The sequence below is a fragment of the Lepisma saccharinum genome, chromosome 4 (genome assembly GCF_977018435.1).
Source record: "Lepisma saccharinum chromosome 4, izLepSacc3.1, whole genome shotgun sequence".
Classification (NCBI taxonomy): domain Eukaryota; kingdom Metazoa; phylum Arthropoda; class Insecta; order Zygentoma; family Lepismatidae; genus Lepisma; species Lepisma saccharinum.
The window spans coordinates 66,047,057-66,060,909 of record NC_139232.1 but is presented as its reverse complement, the minus strand read 5'-3'; the positions used below and the strand labels follow the sequence as shown (position 1 = coordinate 66,060,909).

General features: G+C 35.9%; 1 protein-coding gene across 2 annotated transcripts in view; it reads left to right on the top strand.

The window, feature by feature from the left end:
• The window catches only part of LOC145986535 (ovalbumin-related protein X-like), a 57,673-nt gene that overhangs the window by 23,270 nt on the left and 20,550 nt on the right, over positions 1–13,853 (top strand). For both annotated transcript variants that reach the window (XM_083120655.1, XM_083120656.1), the window contains exons 3-4: positions 9,588–9,782; positions 11,254–11,419. In XM_083120655.1, the coding sequence (XP_082976781.1) occupies positions 9,588–9,782; positions 11,254–11,419 (361 nt within the window). The remainder of the gene's footprint in view (positions 1–9,587; positions 9,783–11,253; positions 11,420–13,853) is intronic.

Here is a 13,853-nt window from a genome sequence, read left to right as displayed (position 1 = left end):
TTATACTTAATATGGCGTCTTCTTCTTATGATTAATGAATTTACTTCTTCTTATATTCAATAATTAAATTGCCTTCTTCTTGCAATTAATAAGCTCTGCTTCTTATAATTACTAAGGTCTCTTCTTCTTGTAATTATTACATAATGTGTATTTTTTTCTTCTTTGTTGATCTTATTCAAATTGACGGAAATATTAATAAAGTCGATCTCCCAAACAAAGAGAAAGGGCTTAGTTAAAGATCGCCGCCTGGCCGGCGCTACCTTAACTTGGAGCTACAATGTATGCGCTTCCAAATGTGCTTGGGTGCTGCCGAGAAATGGCGCTACACCTGGGGAAAACAACCCAAAAGCCACACGAAACTCTCAGTTCGTTGGAACTGTAAAAGACACAAAATCGAAATTACAATTCGACTTCATTACTTTTGTATATTAATCACTTATGCCATTACTGAATGATAATTCCACTTTTCTCCTTATTTATATCCTGTTATTATGTTAAATGTATTTATTTATTTCCTCATAATTAGTATTAATATATACAATCACTATTTCATCATATCTGCTCTTTCCGTTGTCTCTATTTACAATCGTATAAGTTCTCCTGGGTGGTGCCATCTGTTACCCACTTTCTAAACTGCTTTATGCATCACCTCATATAACCGTTGTTCCTTTTGCATGCTGCCATCTATGGTCCTTTATTTCAAAGAATGGCAACGCAGTTTGTGTACGTGACACAAAATTCCCCTCCTCTGGGCAAATTTTTTCCTTTTGAGAAGTTTCGTATGCAAGGAAAAATTTTCTTCAATATCCATCCTTACTATTCACTTCTCATGTATTCCTTTCAACATTTGTTTAACGTCTTCCGTACAATTATATCTTTTTACGTTATCTAAGTTTTCTCTTCTTACTTCCTTTGTCCTCATATCTTGTATAACTATAGTGTTCCTAAACGTTTCTAATACAATATACGGACCTTCGTATTTGAAAAACAGTTTTTTAATTGTACGGTCAATGGCCTTACTTATTGGGTGTGTTTTACAATAAACTATATCACCCCTCTTTACTTCTATCTTCTTTCCTTTCGCTTCCTCTTTTGACGTCCTCTTTTTTCTTTTGTTATACAGGTCATTGAAAAATTCTTTCCATGTTTCTCTTTCCATAACCTGCTTTGGCCATTCTAAATCATTGAAAATCATCGGCTCTGCTTCATACCCCAAGAAAATCTCTGTCGGGCTCATATTAGCCTCAGCTGATATAGAATTATTTAATAACATAACTATCCTATTAATTACTGCACACCACCTTGTATGATGATCATGACAGTACATTCTGAGTAACCTCACAATCTCTCCATTGTATTGCTCAATTGGATTTGAACTTGGATGATATCTTGTTACATTAATCAATTTTATCCCTTTGAAATATGTATACTCCTTGAAATACTCTGAAGTAAATTGAGTCCCGTTGTCTGTCAACATTTTCTTTGGACTACCATAATGTTTGATAAATCCTTCATCCAACTTCTTGACTATCTCCTTGGTTGTGGCTTTCTTTAAAGGATAGCACATGATAAACTTGCTACATATATCCACACACGTCAGTATGTACAAAAATCCCTTAGACCTAGGTAATGGTCCTATTAGATCTATCGAAACCATGTCTAATGGCCATTTAGCGATAATATGTAATTCTTCTTTCTTAAATTTTATCTTTGAAGGTTTAGTTTGTACGCAAACTGTACAATTTCTAACATGGTTAACCACGTCACTCTTCATAGCCTTCCATACGTAAAATCTTCTCGCTAATCTCAACGTTTTGTCAACTCCGAAGTGGCCAGATCCTTCATGCACGATCTCGAGTACTCTTCTTATCAAGGTTCGTGGTACACTAATCCTTACTTGGTTCGGATTCTCATAACTAACTTGGAAAACGATGCCATTTATAACTTTGTATCTGTTCTTTATCTTAGACATCCTTGTTTTCTTGTTTCCTTCCTCTCCTTCCAACACCTTGATAATCTCCCTTAGTTCCTCATCTTCCTCTGTTCCAACTCGCCATTCCTCTTCTTTAATACCATTTACTTCTTCCTCAGCGATAGCGTTGATTTCTAGCCTTATCACTTCCTCTGGTTCCTGATTTCTCTTTAAAGGGGCTCTACTTAGGGTATCTGCAACATGGTTTTCCTTTCCTTTTATATCTATAACATCGAAACTGTACTGTTGCAGTAATATTGCCCATCTCGTAAGCCTTGCATTCCACTGTCTTGCAGAATTTAACCAAACTAGACTCTTGTGATCACATACCACCTTGAATCTTCTGCCTTTCAGATACGCAGAGAACTTTTCTATTCCAAATATTATCGCCAAACACTCTAGCTCACTTATAGTATATGCTCTTTCAAAGTTCTTCAAGCTTCTGCTAGCATATTGTATCACATTATCCTCATTGGATTCGTTTTTCTGAAATAGGTATGCTCCCAATCCAATGTTTGATGCATCGGTACCTAAAAAGAACATTTTCCCGAAATCAGGTTGGCTTATAGCTGGTGCTTGTATAAGGTCTTGCTTAAGTCTTTGGAAAGCCTCCTCTTCGTCTTCTTCCCATTTCCATTTTATATGTTTTCTGAGGAGTTCATATAATGGTTTGGCTTTGCTTGCGAAATTGTGTATAAATTTTGATCGCCAATTACATACTCCCAGGAATCTTTGGAGTTGTTTCCTTGTGTTTGGCCTTGGGAACTTGCTTATAGCGTCATTTTTGTCTGGACACATCTTTATTTCACCTCCAGATACTACATGTCCTAGGAAACGTATTTCCTTCCTTGCAAAAGAGCATTTTTCCAATTTGACAGTCAATCCTGCTTCTGCCAATTTACTTAATACCCAATCTATTTTTTCTATATGTGTCTCCCAATCTTTCGTATGTATACACATATCATCCACATATATAGCAAGCCATTCTCTTGTTTCTATACTAAATATTCTATTTAGAGCCGTCATAAAAGCTGATACTGAAGAATTTAGACCATATGGAAGCCTTCTAAATTGAAATAACCTTGACCCATATCGAAACGCTGTATATTTTCTAGACTCTTCTTCTATTTCTACCTGAAAGTATCCCAAAGTCATATCAAATGATGTGAAGTATATGCTGCCTGAAAAAGTGTGTAGTAATTCATTTATTCTTTCTACTTGATTTCTGGGAAGTAACACGTGTTTATTTAGCTCCCTTAAATCCAGTACGGGTCTCACACCTCCGTCCGGTTTGTCTACCACGTGCATTGGACTTACGTGTACGCTATTGGAGTTCTCTATTATCCCCCAACTTAACCATTTCTTCAATTCCTTTTCTACAGCTTCTCTCTTTGCAAAGGGTATAGGATATTGCTTTGACACTATTGGACTCGCTGTGTCTACCTCAATCCTATATGTGTATACATCCGTTACTCCTGGGCGCTGGCTAAATATTCCCCTATGTCTCAACAAAATATGTCTTAAATCTTCTTTTTCATTTTCTGAGATCCAATGACACTCATCCACTTTGGCTTGTATTTCTTCTTTCGATGCATTATATTTATGGTCCTCTCTTTCGACCTCTTTTTCATATTCACTTTTTATATTTTCATTTTCAAGTATATCATCGTAGTCTTTCTTCTTATATACTGCATCATGGTTATTATATACAAGGCTTTGCTTCCTAATGCCTATTTCGCTCTCAGAACTTTTTATTTCATCTTTCATAGGGATATCTACTTTCATGTTCTCCATTGATTCTAGATTTAGCCGTTTTTCTTTTATGTGTATGTGCCCATTGTAGTTTTCTAAGAAAGGTACTCCTAGGATGATATCACACCTCAAACCCTTTATCACCAAAAATTTTACTTCGAAATTAGCTCCTCTGATGCTCATCATTATGCGTACCGTGCCCTGAATTTTGTAGTCTTCATTTCCCGCAGCCATAACTAATCTGACTTTATCTTTTTCAGAAGCGTCTAACTTTGCTTGTGGGTATTTCTCTTTAATTCTCTGCCAAAATTTATAGCTCATTACTTCGACGACACTCCCACAATCGATCAAGCATTTAACCTTAATTTCAATTATTTCTGCTTCCACATACAATGATCTTCCAGGTTTTAAGTTTTCAAAACTCGGCTCTCCAATTAAAAATAACTTCAGAATTCCTTCTTCATTTATCGTATGTTCTCCCTTCATATATTCATCATTTTCCTTTGCTCTCACACCTGGGAGTTGCTGCGAGAGCTCTACAAGTTTAGCCTCTCGACCGATTCCACGTTCCTCGACTCCTCATTTACCTGCTGCCACCCAGCATTTCCTACTTCGTTCTGCATTTGGCTTCTGACTAATTCCACTGCTTCTCTTCGCTCTTCATTTATCTCATTATTTCCCCTCTCGTTCCTCTCGTTGTAATTATTTCCTCTAGGTTGCCTTTCATCTACCTCCATCCTTCTTTCTGAGTTTCTTCGATTCTCATTTTGCCAATAATCATTTCTTCCTCTATATCCGCGGTTTCCTCTCCACGGTCCTGTATTTCTTCTATCAAAATTTCTTTGCTCTTCTTGAACATTATTTCGCCTTCTGCCGTTTCCGTTATCTTCTAAGAATCCTCTTCCTCTGCCTCTATATGCATTTCTAACTTCTATGTTCCTAATCCCGAATTCTTGTTTCCGGAATTTCTGCTCTGGACGTTGTTCCTCTTCAGGATGATGCCTCTTAGGATAATATCTACCTTCCTTTTCTTTATCCCATGACCTTTGAGTCTTTTTCAGCATGTCATCTGTTCTGAGGTAGTCTATCAAGTCTTCCACCTTCCTTATCTTTACTACAGCCACCGCTCTTTGTGTCCATATTGGTAGAGTTTGTATCACTTGTCTAACCAACTCTTCCTCATTCCACTTTTCATTCAAATTTCTGAAACTCCTTAATGTTTCCCACGTGTGTGCTTCCAAACTTTCAACCTTGGACCAATCTATATATTTTCTCTTTAATGTCTCCAATTGCCTTTCCTTAATTTCCTCACTACAATAATATTCCAAAAATCTTTTACTAAACTCTTCGAATGTTCCAAACTTGTGCTGATTTAACTGATACCAGCCTGCTGCAGACTTTTCAAAACATCCTTCGATTAAGTCTAGTATCATATTTCTTGGTATCCTCAATAGCTTCACGTTAGTTGTTAGTTCCTTCAGGAATTTTCGTGGACACTTGTCAGATATATTTCCATTAAACTTGGGCAAGTGTTGTAATTCATTAGGCTTAGGAATTCTTGTCTTATATATTTCCTCTTCCAAATTACTTCCGTTTACTTTGTCCAACCATTTTCCATTCTCGCTCCCTTCTTCACTACTTTTCCATTTCCTTTTCTTCCTCTGATGATTCCTTTTATGCTTTATTTCCTCTTCTGTATTCGATTCATCACTACTACTTTCCTTTTTTATTCTTTTCTTTTCATACTCTCCTTTTCCATCATTTCCTTCTCTATTGAAACCTATTGGCTTAACTTGTATTCTCATATCCTCTATTTTAGAAATTATTTCTCTCCATTGTACTTTACTCTCTTTCTTTCCTTTGTCGATCTTACTTTCGAGGGTTTGTATTTTCTTATTACTCTCCTCTAATTCTTCCCTAACTTCTTGTCGTTCTCTAATTATCATTTCTTTGAATTTCAAAGTTTCTTTTACTATTGTTTCTTCTGTCACAATTTTCATTTCTTCTACTCTGTTTTCTACTTCCTCTATTTTGGAGATGTTAATATCTATCTGCTTCTTATTTGCCAAAATTTTGTTTTCTAAACCTGTACTCCTCAGCTGACATTCTTCATTCACCCTTGAAGCTTCCCTTTCGATCTTTCTATTAGTCTCTTCATATCTTTTATCTGACATCCTCATCATTTCTTCTATCTTTCTCTCAAATGTTTTCCTGTTTTCTTCACATACTTCTGCCATTTCTTCCAATCTTTCTTTAACTTCTTTACTGTTTTCTTCCATTTTCTCTTCCAACCTTCTGCTGTTGTGATCTTGACTTTCTTTTATTTCCATCATCATCTTCATCAACATCTCCATCGTATTTTGTTCTTCTCTCTTTCCTTCCTTTTCCTTTAACTTTACTTTCCTGCATTCCTTGCATTCGTATCCTTCTCCCCTTTCACATATCTTCTCATATTTTTCTTTCCGAATTCCTTCACATAACCAGTGTTTCATTTCTTCACATACCTTACACTGTATTATTTCTTCCTTATTTCCTTCTTCGCCACAATATATATTTTCCTTCTTCCATTTTTGCTTTATTTATCTTTCCAAATTCTTATTCTTCGCGTTATTTCAACCTCTGGTCTGCATCGAGCCCCACACGTTGGTCGCCATTAATCAATGCCACGTCCTTTCAGGTAAGCACCTACCAGCTTAGCACAGGGGAGAGACAATGAGATACCTCTGGGCACAGACCAAGGTTACTAACGCTAAGAATATGTGAAAGGAAACAACAGATTTAACCCACTACGGAGGGTACAATTCGTACTATATTCTTGAATAATTATATACAAATATTAATTAACTTTGAAGTATTTTCATACAGTAATTTTCTTCTATTTTTTATTTCTTATTAATTCTGACCAATCTTCTTCGGGCTTCTTCTTCTTATAATCAATATGGCATCTTCTTCCTATGGCCTCTTCTTCTTATAATCAGTATGGCATCTTCTTCTTATACTTAATATGGCATCTTCTTCTTCTTATACTTAATATGGCGTCTTCTTCTTATACTTAATATGGCATCTTCTTCTTCTTATACTTAATATGGCGTCTTCTTCTTATGATTAATGAATTTACTTCTTCTTATATTCAATAATTAAATTGCCTTCTTCTTGCAATTAATAAGCTCTGCTTCTTATAATTACTAAGGTCTCTTCTTCTTGTAATTATTACATAATGTGTATTTTTTTCTTCTTTGTTGATCTTATTCAAATTGACGGAAATATTAATAAAGTCGATCTCCCAAACAAAGAGAAAGGGGTTAGTTAAAGATCGCCGCCTGGCCGGCGCTACCTTAACTTGGAGCTACAATGTATGCGCTTCCAAATGTGCTTGGGTGCTGCCGAGAAATGGCGCTACACCTGGGGAAAACAACCCAAAAGCCACACGAAACTCTCAGTTCGTTGGAACTGTAAAAGACACAAAATCGAAATTACAATTCGACTTCATTACTTTTGTATATTAATCACTTATGCCATTACTGAATGATAATTCCACTTTTCTCCTTATTTATATCCTGTTATTATGTTAAATGTATTTATTTATTTCCTCATAATTAGTATTAATATATACAATCACTATTTCATCATATCTGCTCTTTCCGTTGTCTCTATTTACAATCGTATAAGTTCTCCTGGGTGGTGCCATCTGTTACCCACTTTCTAAACTGCTTTATGCATCACCTCATATAACCGTTGTTCCTTTTGCATGCTGCCATCTATGGTCCTTTATTTCAAAGAATGGCAACGCAGTTTGTGTACGTGACAGTCTCTTTCCTTCCTCAACACCTGAAAAAACAAATGCATTTTAATTTCACGGATAATTGTTTAATTGTCTATTGATAGAAACCACATATGTCAAAAATAGACGCATTCTTTCTGTTAAATATCCCATGTTTCGCACATCGTGCTTCTCCGTTTACTGTTATTTGGACATTCACTTGGAAGTTAAAACTTAGCTTTTTGTGTTTGTTTTCACGTGCATTTGTGTGAGAAGAGTGATGTGCACGTGTGTTTGATGTTACTCTAGGTATTATTTTCGTTCAAAGCATGAATATAATTGTAAAATATAGAATTTACTGTAATGCAAGGAGTGAAAATATAAACCCAGTCCGTCAGGTTCGTTCCCAAACAACATTAAATAATGGAACGTAACGTGGACCGAGTATTATTCCATGTCGAGAACACGAGACATTACGATCGACAATCTTCATCTCGTATTTCTCTTTGGCATCACTACTCAATTTACAGAGATGTATACCCGTGACTGGTATACAAGCCGCAGAATTGCAATGCTGGTTGGATTGTCTAGTCACAAGGCGTTTGATGGTCAGACATGGATGGCTTGCTTCAGTGCTTCTTCAATAAGGTCGTTACAAGCCAGAAGTGTCCGTGACTGTACAAACGTGTGCATTATCGGCGATGAAACGAGTGTCTATAGTTTTTCGATATTTTGATGTCATTGGAAAAAAAATATATTTACTGCATTCTACTCTGTACTGCAGCGTCTTTCTTCTATACCTGTCACAAGCTGCACGTGTGAGAGAGCTTTCTCAAAGCTTACCCAAGTTAAAACTAAATTAAGAGCAACTCAGAAGCAGGATAGATTGGAAGCCCTGGTCTTGCTATTTGTGGAACAGGAAAAAGCTTAGTCTATGGATGTACACGTAAATGAAGTTATTGATGAGTTTAAGAACACTGTACCTTTTGACAGACGTCTCTTGTTATAGATGACGTGTATTTTGATGTTTTTGTTTGTAACATTTATGAACATTTTGTGTGTGTGTAATTTCTATGCAATTTGATTTTTCCTACTACATATATTCAGCAATTTACAACACTGTCATTTAGTGAATTTATATTCCTTTACAAACATCAGTGCAGTTAAAGAACCAAGTGATTGCGTTGCAAAATATACTATTAAAAAGGTACAAGACCTCTTTTTTTCTTTGTGCACACCCAAATATAAAGTTCTAGCTACGCCTATGGTTACGAGATGACCTTGTAAGCAACATTTCAAATTTTGTGAACAGTTATCCACGAAATTCCAGAGCCTTCAACGATTTCACTCACTAACCGACATTTTTTAATATAATTATTCGATTTTTTAAATCAAATTGCATCTCTCTACATTTAAGACACTGGCAACTTTTACGCTCAAAATTTCTATATTACTGTACAATAATAATAATAATAATAACCTATACGAGGTACACTCAATATGTCATTTAGTTCTGTGGTATTGAGCAAAACTCAAAATGGTTGAATTGTGATTTACTGTTGTGAAAACTTAAGCTGAATTGTAAGACGTTATAATTTCATATAAACAATTGGAATTGCACATATAAGTATCTTGCTAGACCAGAAGTAAAATACGTACTTCATTATCTTAGCAAAGACTTGAATTTCATTTAAAAAAAACGAACGAAGTAGTATTGCCCATACCCTGAGTAGCATGTAGTGAATGCTTCGAGTCCTCATATGCATGTCCTCGTGTTCTTGTGTGTTTTCTTTTCTTAATAATGTCCTTTTGTTATGAAAAGGATGTTTCAATATTTAGAATAAAAATTTACGTGAAGACTGTGCCCGTATTAAATTGTGCATACTAAATTTTTATTATTCCTGAAAAATCATAACACTTATATATTTCATTAGATACTTTCTTTTTATGTGCCGAAATGTCAAATAAACTTTAAATATTTTTTGTTCATCGAATTCAAGTACTGAAACTGTAGTACTTCTGCTTTAATTTTATTAGAATTAAAATATTAAGTGCATGTAAATTAATTTCTTATTTATGTTCTTTTTCTGTTTTTTTTTTCAGAATTTGCTCGAGAACAAACAAGATCTCGATAAAACGGGAAATTTTGTTTTTTCTCCCTTTTACCTTCATAGAACCATGGCTTTTGTTTATAAAAATACGACCCTTCAAGCCAGAAAAGATATGAAGAATGTTTTTGAATTTACAGACGATGGTTTTCCTCCGAAGGATTTCATAAAAACGTTTCGTCTAAAAAAGGTAAAATTAATAATAGTCAAGAAATCAATAACATTACTCATTGGAATCCTATTGTAAGTTTACGTGTCATATTCTCTTGGCATCCCTACCGTACATGTTCTACACAACATGCTTGTAAAAGAACACCTCATTTTGATCATAATATGATTTTGTTGGACGTAGAGCTCTATTTACCCTACACTGGACGACGACCAAAATGTTTAGAAAACCAAATTTATACAATTTGATGGTGCAGAACACGAATCTGAAAATGATAATTGTCTAGTTTTCAAAATTTTGAAGGAAATAATTTTAAATACATTGAAAATCCTGCTATTTCAATTGCCAGTACAATATGCCATAAGAAATGCAAAAACAATTCCCGCATTTGCTGATTCATTAGACATGAGGTATGCTGCCTTTATGCTGAAAGATGATGGTAACGAAGTGTCGCGTAAAGATACGGCGGGCGACCTACATGCTGTCAAGGGAAGTGGGGAGCAGGGGAGCGACCAATCCGGCGCGATAAGGAACGCAGCAGCCTGTAGAACGAGGTGGGGGCAGCACTTTCTCCCCTCGACGTCGTAACTCTCGGCGCCACCGCTGTTGTCTGGTTGGTCTGCTGCGTATTCCCCGCTCCCCACTTCCCTTGCCAGCATATAGAGCGCCCGCCGTAAGAGTAGAAAATACCTATAATTCGTACTTACCGTTATCAGGCGCTTGTGAATACCAAACACAGATTGAGTCACACTTCAGTTCAGTTGTTGCGTCAGTTTCTGATCGCAAAAGTATAATATCACTCCACTCCATGGGCGCTGCATTCATTCTATGTTATATTTGGACTTGATAGCAAGTTGTTTAAGTTGCATTGTATGTCTATATGTATATGAAATCATTATGAAATGATTTATTTTATTTCAGAAAAAAAGAAAAAGTTGAAATTTGTAGACCATTGTTATTCGACTAGTAGACTTGTGATTGAAGCCGTACATAGCCCGAGGTAATACAAATATGGTGGAAAAGCACGTTCGGAATTGAGTCTGCAGAATGCTGCAACTTTACGCGTTAGCCACATTATTGTTTTGTATTTTTTGGCTTTTACAAGTCATTAAAATACTATCAAATGTTTCGAGTATATATGCCAAAAAAATAATAAAAATAATATATATCTGAATCCGTAAACAGTAAGTTTACATGCATGCACGGAATTCACTACTCCTTACAAGATATATATGTACTAATATGTTTTCATTAACTATGCAACTCTTCCGATTAGGTCGAATCAAATTACAAGTTATTATTGTATTTTCGCTACGATATTATTATTTTATCGTCTCATTAAATCCGAACGAAAACGTTAATATTTATTAGTATTATTCTATGTTTAGTGTGTCTATTTAGCTTGTCGTTAATTGGGAATTATTCAATGTTAGCATTTAAAATAATTTCTTAACAAAAGAGGAAATAATATTATGTAATTCTTCTCTTCCAGTTTAGCAATATGTCTACTCTCGAAAAATACGTTTCATACCGAGATGATAAATGCATTACATCAGCCGGGATTGGATTTTTACTAGAGGATGACATTATGAAGCACAGCGATGCCAAGTTTGATCACAACAAATTGTTACACATGAATATTAACAAGTACGAGAAAGGTGAGAGATGTTTTATGAAGTAATGTAATTTCAGTAAAGCTCCAAAATCTAAAGCTGTTGAGGAATAACTTGTTCAGTTATTGTCAAACTGTTTTCTTCGACATAGGGACTTGGTATACAATATACGGAGCTGGATTGATTGATTTCGTGTGTTAAGTTCACTTTATGCACAATAAGGCGAATCGGGACTGGACCTACAGTTTAAAGTGGAGTCAGAACCACTATGTGCCTCCACCGGGAATCGAACCTGGGACCCCTTATTTACAAGGCCATGACGCTAAAACTACGTCATCGGGGAGGCACTGTACGGAGCTGGAAAACGCGCTTGCGGTCGTTTCTTCTGGCATGTGACCTTCCTTTGCAATTAGGCGCTTAAATTAAATTTAGTCCCTAATCGGATACAGCAGGTTCCCTTTTCAAAATTAGAAAAATCTTCTATCCATGTTTTCGAAATTAAAATGTTAACACTTCGACCTCGTTTAAAGGTTCTGAGGAAAATTAGATTTGATTTTATTTACTTATATTTGGGATTACCGCTCAGTTTTTTCTATATCTATATGAAAATTAAAATCAGTTTATATCAAGCAGGACTTTTTCTTCATCTATACCAACTAACGTGCTTACAATACGAAGATTAAAAAGTGTCGAGTTGCATTTACTAAGTAATCGCTATATGCCACATAGGTACTACTAGGTGGACTATATTGGCATAATTATTGGTTATGATTGTTTTGCGAATTGGTAATAATGATAATAATTTATATCATGATTTATTACATATAATCCTTGCAACTTTTACAATTTCATAAATAGCTAAATCGATGTAGCCAATGTTTTATTACCTTCATATACTTCTCTCTCTCTCTCTCTCTCCCTCTCTCTCTTTGTTTTTATTTCTCTGTTTCTTTCTATCTTTTCACGTTTTCTCTCCTTCTTCCTCTCTACCTTCCTCAACATCTTTCTCTCTCTTTCTCCTTATGCTTCTCTTTCTTTCTCTGTTTCTTTCTATCTTCCACATTTTTCTCTCGTTCTTGCTTTCTACCTTTCTCTGACTTCCTCTACTTCTCTCTCTATCTCTATCCCTACCTCTCTCTCTCCATTTATTTTTCTTTATTTCTGTTTCTTTATCTTTTCTTTCAACTTTTAATATCCCTTCTGGTCTCGTCCTTTTCCTACTTCCCTCTCTCTCTCTATCTCTCTCTCTCTTTCTTTCCTTCTCTCTCTCTTTCATCTTTTGTTTCTCTCTCTATCTCTGTTTCTTTGCATCCTTCTACCTTTCACTCTTCCTTCTGTTCTCTATCTTTGTATACTTCTCTCTCTGTTTTTTCTTTTGCTTTTCTTTCTTTCTGTATTAAGGTGGACAGTTTGTTTCCACAACATTTCACACACTTGAAGCTTCGGTTTCCTTCTATAGGATTTCAAATGGAGCTGTATCTCTAATGTAGGATTCGTTTATTCTCATTCTTCTATTATAATGTTATCCCACACCCCTAATGGAGGCCCTGTGTAGCTTTGGTATTACTTGTGGATTGTTACTAACGCTTATGCGACAATAGGTTGCTATATATAATGATACAAGCACTCGTATTCCTCACTGGCTACCCGAAGTAATAATACTGGTTAGGTCGTGACGTTCCTTTTTGGAACCAAGGATAACTACGTCACATAACCCTGCCCAATCTCCGTGGGTTTAGGGTTACGAGACTCGCCTCAAAATTATGGCTGCTGCACTGAGCCGTACGCAATGTTTCTTCAAGCCTTAACAATATTAGCATCACTATTGACATTCACGACAACTGTTAATCGTTGCCTGTCGTCTTGGGACCTCCCCGATGGTGTAGTGATAGCGTCGTCGCTTTGTAATCAAGGGATTCAGGGTTCGATACCAAGTGGAGGCACATAGTGGTTCGGATCCCACTTTAAACTGTACGTCCAGTCCTGATTAGCCTTACTGTGCATAAAGTGGACCAAAAACACCAAATCAGCCTGTCGTCTCGGGTAGTGACTCAATAAGAGATTATATCTCGTTGTCAAGCCAGACTTTCTACAATCTTATGGAAACCGGAAATGTCTTCAACTTCCGGTGGAAATAACCCAGGATCTAGACAACTCCATTGTCGGCAGAACAAAGACTTTCCACAAAGATGAATTTCCTTCAGGTTGACACTTTCATCTATTTGTGTCAAATGTGAAAGAGGCAAATTATTTATATATCTATATATATATAAAAATGTATGTATGTATGTTTGTTCCGGCATAACTCTCGAACGCCTAGAGCGATTTCAACCAAACTTGGTACACATATCACTTACAATCTAGAAAGAAATATGGGAGTAGAAAATCCCTGGCACCCCTAGTGGTGGGGGTGGGAAGAGGACATAAAATAGCATTCTGTTGCGTGGCATTTTAAATCAAGCTTTGAGTTAAATTAATA